Genomic DNA, 9,403 nt, shown 5'->3' on the forward strand with positions numbered 1-9,403 from the left:
TATATATATATATATATATATCTTTTTGTAATTTCCTAAATTAACTTTTGTCAAATTTCTTTTATATTTTCTTCTTTAACTAATATCTTATTACCTTCCTTCAATGCATTTAACTTTATTCCTAGATCTTTTATCTCATACTTTAGATATTCTATATATATCATTTTGTTCTCTCTTACTAGTATATCTTTACTATAATTTTATAAATCATGAAAAAAATGTAGTTTTTGCTTAACTTACTATCCCTTTTGCATGACTTCTAGCTTTCTTATTGATGCATGCAAAAAATAGGAAAAAACCCCTAATTTTTGCAAGCAAAAACAAAGCTTCCTAGGAAGTAGAAAATTACCTGAAATACTAAAAATTAGACAAATTACAACTTTAAAAAAATAAAACGCTTACGGACTTATGAAAATAAAATGAACACCTTACAACTCTCGACGCTTACAAACACAAACATAAACAACCTAAAATTGCATGTCCATTGCTTGAGAAGAAAGATACAAGTGGAAGGGAACTTGTGGAGAGAAGAAATAGATAAGAAGCCCGAGACGAAGTCATAGAGGGGAAGGGGATAGAAGCTAGCTCGCAAGCTAGAGAAAACCAGTAGGTTTCTTTCAAAAAATCATCACATAACTCTCTAAAACTCCACCAAATAATGAGCTAAAATATCAGCTCAAGCAATAATGAGCTAGAATTAAGTAGCTCCCAAGAATTTAGCTCAAAACCAAAGCAGCCAAGACCCAACCCGAGAGGCAACAAGCAGCCCAAAGACCAAAATAACCCAAGAAGCTAGCGCACCTAAAGCTTGCCTACATCAATTCTCCTCCGGTTGAAAAAGCTCATCACCCGATGAGTTGTCTTCAAAATTTTGTAAATTTGGCATTTCAGATTCTTGAATTAGAATGTCATACTTTCGTTTGATGATTTCTTTTCTCGTTCAAATTCAGACAGGAGTTAAAGTTTTATAACTTCGAATCTTTCGGCACTTAAACGTAGTTTCTCTTGAATCTTGAAAAGCTCAAACTGTAGAGGATCTGAAGAATCTTCATGATGAGGCATCCATTTTGATGTTGGAAGATTGTCCACTAGATTACTTGGCTGCTTTTGATTTTCCATATTTCTAAACAAAGAAAAGAAGACTCAACAAAACTTAAATTCACTCGATACCAAGACTCAATTGACAACACGACTCAGAAACCTAGGATTTGCTAACCTTCTCTGATATCAAATTGATGCATGTAAAAATTAGGAAAAAAGCCCCTAATTTTTGCAAGAAAAAACAAAAGCTTCCTAAGAAATAGAAAATTATACGAAATACTAAAAATTAGATAAATTACAACTTTTATAAAATAAAAATGACGCTTACAGACTTATGAAATTAAAACAAACACCTTACAACTCTTGACACTCACAAACATAAACATAAACAACCTAAAATTGCATGTTCATTGCTTGAGAAGAAAGATACAAGTGGAAGGAAACTTGCGGAGAGAAGAAAGAGATAAGAAGCTAAGACGAAGGAGGAGAAGCTCGCAAGCTTTCCTAGAAGAAGAGAGGAATGAAACAAGCTCGCAAGCTTTTCCACGAAGAAACCCGGTTTAGGCTCCAAAAACCAGACACATAACTCACTAAAAACTCTCTAAAACAGCCACAAACATCTCCTATATATAGGTAAAGAAAGGGGAGCCAAACATCCACCAAAAGAGAGCCCAAAGGAGAACTTCAACCACCCAAAACTGCCAACCAACAATCAGTCTAGAACAGCACCCAAAGAGGCCAAAATTTATTCCAAAACAACACCTGAACAGTCACACATAAACCAGAGAAAAACAACCACGGGACAACCAGTCAAGGGAGGAACCGAAGGGGCAACACAGGGAACCTGGACAGCAACCAGGGGAGAAACCTAAGGGGCACAAAGGGGACCGGAACCAGCACCCAACAAAGGAGAAAAAGCAGCCACGGGAAACAACACAGGAAGAAACCGAGGAGACACAAAGAGAGGGGAAAAGGCAAGGTTCCAACTCCACATAATGAGCTTTCATGTGCAATAACTCCACCAAATAATGAGCTAAAATATCAGCTCAAGCAATAATGAGCTAGAATTAAGTAGCTCCCAAGAATTTAGCTCAAAACCAAACCATCCAAGGCCCAACCCGAGAGCAACCAAGTCCCAACCCGAGAGGCAACAAGCAGCCCAAAGACCAAAAGAACCCAAGAAGCTAGCACACCCAAAGCTTGCCTACATCACTTATGCTCGTTCTTCAATAGCATTCAGTTGGCTTTAAAGGTGTATTTTATCTTTAATAACCCTTTGTATTTTCTCCCTCTATCACCAAGTCTCATTACTAATGTATGAGCTATTTCTATACTACTAAAATTTACAATAATCCTTTTAAGAAGGCTACCCACATTAGTTTTGAATTAAAATTTTCAATTTATCTCTTAGCAACCTATCTCGAAAGATTAGTAATTTCATACATTTCAAATTCTACCATCTTATCCACCACCTTATTGATGGATTTGAAAGTCTTATTGTGTGTAATTTTAACATATTTTCAGTTCTGTCCAAGGCTAGCTTGAGTTGTCTTTTGATGCACGCAGGTGTCTGAGCTTGAGAGTAAGGGTGGATTGTTCTCATAATCGGTGTCAGGGTTTAATAGGATCGTATTTTTGTGGATGTACACTCTGAAATGGTCCATGAATTTCAGCCTCTTTTGAGATTTATCGGAAGTATCATTAGAACTTATAATATGAGCTATAAGATCTATAATTTGTACTTTTTCATGTTAGGTTAGGATTCAACCTCATGGAAAAAGGGTTTTTTAATTTTTAGAAGATTGCTACCATTAGATTCTAATGGTGAAAATATGGGTTATTATTGATTATTATTGGGACTCCTAAACAGAAATTGTTGAAACTCAAGTGCTCACCCTGATTAAAAAAAAAACAAAAAAGTGCTCACCTAGATTGATATGTCTAGTCTTCCATTATTTGGATTATAACCAATGTTGCCATAGGTTTTTTTAACCATTAAAACATTTGTAGTGAAGAAATTTGTGCATCTGAATTTACATGAAGTCGTGAAGTTATGAACTTCATTTTGCAAGCAATTGTAAATTATCTTAATGAAAGATGGATTTTCTATCTTAAAACTTCTTATTTGGTCATCTTATTACCTTTTGTTTTCTCATTTCTTATTTGGTCATCTTATTACCTTTTGTTTTCTCATTTGGATTATATTACATCAAAATACAGATCATTTATTAAATAATTCATGTTTATAATTATTATTGAATGTATCATTTTATTTATTGAAAATTATTATTTGATATAAGTTAAGTTTGATTAAATAAATATCTATCTTATGCACATAATATATATATAGATATAGATATACATGATAGATAAGTAAATAGCACGCTAATTAATTAAAGCTCCGCGTTGTGTTATGCTTTGCACATTTAAGCAAAAAGAAATGCTCGTATATCACACAGTGCTTAACATTGGTATTAATAGATCAAATTGATCGCTCTTAAGAAAAATATAATCTCTCTTTTATTTCTAATTAGGATTACATATTTTAATTTAATCAGTTTTTTTCACCCTTATCGGAATAAATTCAAAATTTTTGGAAATAGCCCTATATCAGTCCCTTTGTTGACGAAGGATTGATTTTCATATTTGTAAATTTAATTAAATTGCATTGCATTTTACTGTAGATACGCTTGCTAGAATTACTCTCATGCATGCAATCAGCTTAGAAAAACTAGATATTTTATTACACTTTTTTAAACGAGTATTATCGAAATTTGATTACATGTATATATGTCATTGTTATTGCCATTTGTTGATACGTAGTTTATATAGCTCTTTTGAATAAGCAGGCTTAAAGATGGCATTGTTATAAAGCTTTCATAATCTTGATTTATGGATAATAACCTTGGTTCTTAGTGATCAAACCCAATCTGAGCCAACCTTGGCTTGAATTAGGTCGAGTGAAGGTTAGGCTATTTTTGAGAAGGGTGGGGATTTGGGGGCAATTTTTTGTTGGGTTGCACAACTTCTATTTTGATAATCTGGTTGTTTTCTACTTTGTTGAAACTCTCGTATCTAGGATCCTGACACTAAAAAGCCTCGGGTGAAGATATATTTTGACAGAGAATCTGGAAAAGTAAAAGGCGATGCACTTGTCACATATATGAAGGTACAGGTCATAAATTTACCAGTTATTTTTGATCCTTTACTATTTTCTATATCAAGTCAATTGTGAGATGGCTTTCACAGAAATCAAATTGCTATTTATGTTATAACTTTTACGAAGAAAAATTTTCTATGTACAAGGAACCTTCTGTTGCATTAGCAACCCAAATTTTGGATGGTGCACCTTTCCGGAGTGATGGGAAGATCCCTATGTCAGTAACACAGGCTAAGTTTGAGCAAAAAGGTAATTTCTTCAAGCATCTACCTTCTGTATATAAATTTATGTTGTTATTTTATATTCAGGATCTTTCAACATATTTTTTTTCACAGGAGATAAATTTATTACGAAGCAAGTAGATAAGAACAAGAAAAAGAAGCTGAAGAAGGTTGAAGATAAGATGCTTGGGTGGGGTAAGTATTGCCTTTTCATGCCACAAAGACTGCTGCCATGGTGATTGGTCCTGTGAGAGTGTTACCATTTGCTTATGACTTGAAATTCTCAAGATATTTAAGTGTCTGTTATGGTCCCTGCATTTGAGACATAACACCTTAATATCCTTTATGACTGGTTTGAAGTTATGGACGTTGATATGTAATGGAAATGCATCTCTTAGTAAACAACTAGGAATGAATTTACAGTGTGCATGTGGGCAAAAGTTATTTGTGGTTGAATTCATTATATTCTGCAATAAATATTTTTCTGCTTTGAGAATGTTTGAGTCACGCAGTCTCCAATTGTTGGCATGCCTTTTAACATATTTGAAAAATTAATAGTTTGAAAGTTGGCTTTATACTATTTTTAGATTATACTTGGTTTAGAATCTGCAACAGTGACATGTTTACGGTAGCTTTAGGCTCTCAGAGTTTCTTTTGTAGTATCAAGCAGTTATTCTGTTTTAATCCTTCTTTTTTGCAATGTTCGATAGGAACGTACAAGTAATTTTATTTTTGATTTGCTGTGATTTTCGCTGGTTTTTTCTTGCAAAATGTCTACCCCCAGCCTAATATTACTAATGTAAATGCGCTAAGGTGGCCGTGATGATGCAAAACTCTTGATTCCCGCAACTGTTATACTATGGAATATGTTCTCTCCTGCTGAATTAAGGGTAATTCATGAAATCTCCTACCAAGTTATTGTAGAATGTTTCCCACCCATTGACCTTCTTGAAATTGTTGAACCATTTTTTGTCCAATTTGAATGGCTTTGTTAATTTCTACAGGCTGACGAGAGTCTCCTTCCAGATCTTGAAGCAGACGTTCGAGAAGAATGTGTAAATCTTGGTCCAGTTGATTCTGTTAAGGTAAGACAAGTACCAAGTATTTTCATTGACCTTGTTGAATCTCTTTTATTCAAACTTCAATATTGCATCATATATGTGGATTTTCCTGCTGTAAAAGTTGCATTATAACTTTCTTAATGCGCTGGAAATTGTTTTCACTTGTTGACTAAAGAGGATTTGTAGTTACTGTCTCTGGATGCAATATTTCCTCATCAATAATCCATGATGATGTTGATATAAAACTTTCTGGTCTCTGTTTCATTATTACAGCTGCTGTAAGGTGTGTTACATAAATGTGTGTAATCATTGTACTGCTGTAATTGAAAATTAGAGTGTATGACCATCAACTTTAGTTAGTTGTTTGTCTTGCGAATGTAATCCACCAACGGGTTTGCTAGAATTCCCAATAAATATTTGACCTGAGATAGCATTAAATTATGATACATCATTATGAATACAATGCACTAAACGAAACCCCAAATTTTGGTTGTATAACGTCAAGAGGGTAGGCTTTTTCTGATGAGGACATCGGACCCTAGAGAGTCTACTGTAGGAGAGGCCGACGATCTACGGCCGTGATTGAGTCATTATATTTCTAGTTTTTGTTGTTTGTATGAGACTTATTTATGTTATTAGTTTGTTTCCTGTTTTACCCTCTACTTATGTGATGTGTCATGAGCATTGTTGTCTTTTGGTTATTCCCTTTGTTTGGGCTTATATATATGGCTCCACCCCATGTAATGTTTTGATGTTTATGTTATTAAATTTTGATTTTGTGTGATCTTGTTCTCTTGGAGAATTGAGAGTGTGAGCGTGAGAAGTCCTTGGAGAAGGCAAAGCGTCACCCAACAGCCTTTGGGCTCTTGGATTTTATCTAGCCGAACGCCTAACCCCCATCTCCTGCTCCAGCCGAGCATCTCCCACCTCCACTCCTACAGTCCACAAAATTCTGTCTCACCACCAACAACAAATGCCATTTCATCTTCTTTTGTGACCCTTAATATTCTGACATTAAATGCACTTGAACCCTTGGTATTCCCAAGCATAATTAATATGGAAATTAATTCAGATTTTCATTTAATTTGTGGGATTTCCAAACCACCTTTCCATATTCCCAAGCAACCCTCATTAAGTTTCAACTTTTCCCCTGCCAAAGCCAAACATTAACTCCCCACTTACCCATGCACAATTAATTACAATTCAAAGCTTGTAATTAATTTTTCAAACTTCCCTTAATTGTTTTTCCCTAATTCCTAGCGTACCCACTCCTCTTCCCACGTGTTTCATTAATTCCCCAAGCAATTCCCTAAGCTCCACTTAATGGCACCTTGACTACCTTCCCCTTTCCCAAGTTGGTCGACCCCTTTCCCTTCCCTCTTCCACTTCATTTCTTCTCAAAGTGACTATTTTTTTCTCCCATATCAGCCACACTCAAATTAGAAAACTGTGAGCATTCACTTTTAAATTCAGCCAGCATCAAGGAGGAATCCCATAGAAATCTGAGAACATTTTGTAAGAGAAGCAAGTATATGAAGATAGCCATCAAGGAGCCCAATTATGTTCCTTATTTATTCTCCTCTTAGCTAGATACTTGGTTAGCCTTCCTTCTTGGTAACATCGTTGCAAGTTTGTTATTTTATCCACTCTTAGTTCTACTAGAGAAAGGACCTCATTTGCATTGTCCTTTGTTGAATGTTGTGCTTGTGCCGATTTAAACGAGTTATGTCTCAATTATTTTATCCTTTGCAATATCAAGCCATTACATGCAAGTTTTCAAGTAACTTCGTATATTTCTAATTCAACTAGCCTACCATTCTTATTGTTTTGCAAAGTTTATGTTGCTACGTTTTAATTAATTCTAGCAAGAAATCCCTCTTTGCAGGACTTGATCATTCAGTCCTGCATCATTTTCATACTTATAATTTACATATGGCCGCATTGTCTTGCTATATCCATCAAATTCAAAAGTCAGGCTATAATATCTTCCAAAATATCCTGGCAGTTTATCTATCACAAGAATGAATTTTATCTATCACATGCATTCATTGCTAGAGTTTTAAACTCATTACTATAATATATAATTAGAACACAACAATAACTAATCCATTGCATTATGTTGAATCCACTAATAATCATCGGTCAGCAATACTGCTTTCCCAGAATACAAAATGCATGATATTCACATTTCGCTCCTGGAGACTCCGAAACTATGAAGCAAGCATGCGTTGCAAACATAAATTCACTAGGTAAACTTCTTGTCAAATATAAGCAATAGGATTGAGGGGCCTATACAAGATTGCTTGCAATTTTAAAGGCACATATATCATGTAAGCATTGCTGAATAGTTCTAATTGTATTTAAAATTTATTAACTGAACTAATTTAAATGTAGTAATTGTAGGAATTTAAAGAGTACGACTAGTATAAATTCAGCAATGCTTTCTATTTCGAAAAATCAAATATAATTCACATTAGGAGTAGCAATATAACGACCTTGAGTGTAACTATGCCATTTATATAATCAACATAATTGATGATGAGAACTTGTAAGCTAATATCAAGCTATGTGAAATAAATGGAATAAGATGATAACAGACATTGTGTACAAAAGGATGCATGAATCAGTATCAAGCAATGACCAGCGATCATTGAAAATGTCTTTAAGAATTAAGGTATCTAGGATCAGCAAGCGATCCATTTTTATTAAACGAGTCAATATTAAATCATTTACCATAGAAGTCTATAATATGTTATAGTTCAAAATTCATTATATGCCTATAATTCTATTAAGTAGATATCATTTATTCACAGAACTAAATCCATCTTTGGATATTAGCAATCTTTAGGTTTGCCCATCTGAAGCCATCATTTGGATGTGGTTGTCACATCATCATTGGACTCATTGTTCTTGTTGGGATGCGTTGAACAAATTTCAATCATAAACATTCCAATTAGCCAATTGTTCTTATCAAATCGAGTGCATCTTAGTCTTAATATTCAATGAGTTATATCAAAATATAACATCTAAGGATAGAATTCATTACATTAGAGGAAATTTATTTATATTAATTTTATACATTAAATAGGCAAAGTCAATTTCCATGAAGATAAATTAGGGCATAATAGAGATGAATCAATCCCATTTCAAGCATTTTAAGGCCCATTTTTATTTTTTAAAGTAGTTTATTTTTCATAATTTTTTTTTATTTGGTTTAATCCTGGATGAGAAAAGAGGGTTGCGTTAGGTAGTCGACAGCTAGCGTAAAATTTGTCGAACAATAATGACATGAATCCTTTAAGAAATTGTGTTAATGCTAGGGCGTCCCCTGGAAGCGACGCGCTGTATGGTTTGAATACAGTGACAAGTGTGCAAGGGCTACCAGGGGCGGATCCAGCTTCTTTTTTGAGGGTGGGCAAAAAAAATTTTTTGGGTGGGGGATGGGCAAAAATGCTTAGGATTGATAAAATGAGGGCAAAAATTTTTTTGAGAGGGGGCAAAATACCTAAAATATCCAAAATATTCCAAACTATACCCTTTAAAATTAAAAAAAAAATTTTTTGAGGGGGGCATTTGCCCCCCCTCAAGTGAATGGGGATCCGCCCATGAGGGCTACTGCACCGGCGCCCGGGTGCAATGTTAAATAGGCAAGGGTTCCCACATCAAGGACGGATGTGGGCAAAGTAGCTAGTCCATGAAACTAAAATTAGGAAATGAACTTGGAATATAGGTTCCCTTATAGGAAAATTAATGGAATTAATAGATATTATGATTCATAGGAAGTTAAATATTTTGTGCATTCAGGAAACTAAGTTGGTTGGAGAGAAGGCTAAGGAAATTGATAGTTTAAGATTTAAACTTTGGTATTCGGGTATGAGTCGTACTAGAAATGGTGTAGGTGTTATTATAGATAAGAGTTT

At 34.4% G+C, this 9,403-nt stretch overlaps 1 protein-coding gene across 5 annotated transcripts in view; it reads left to right on the forward strand.

Annotated features, from left to right (window-relative positions):
• LOC110095461 (splicing factor U2AF-associated protein 2) overlaps positions 1–9,403 on the forward strand; it is a 29,362-nt gene that overhangs the window by 9,471 nt on the left and 10,488 nt on the right. For all 5 annotated transcript variants that reach the window (XM_020821007.2, XM_020821009.2, XM_020821008.2 and 2 more), the window contains 5 exons: positions 4,121–4,210; positions 4,348–4,450; positions 4,537–4,617; positions 5,236–5,312; positions 5,427–5,507. In XM_020821007.2, coding sequence (XP_020676666.1) covers positions 4,121–4,210; positions 4,348–4,450; positions 4,537–4,617; positions 5,236–5,312; positions 5,427–5,507 — 432 coding nt within the window. The remainder of the gene's footprint in view (positions 1–4,120; positions 4,211–4,347; positions 4,451–4,536; positions 4,618–5,235; positions 5,313–5,426; positions 5,508–9,403) is intronic.

This window comes from Dendrobium catenatum, unplaced genomic scaffold (assembly GCF_001605985.2).
Source record: "Dendrobium catenatum unplaced genomic scaffold, ASM160598v2 fragScaff_scaffold_370, whole genome shotgun sequence".
Taxonomy (NCBI): Eukaryota; Viridiplantae; Streptophyta; class Magnoliopsida; order Asparagales; family Orchidaceae; genus Dendrobium; species Dendrobium catenatum.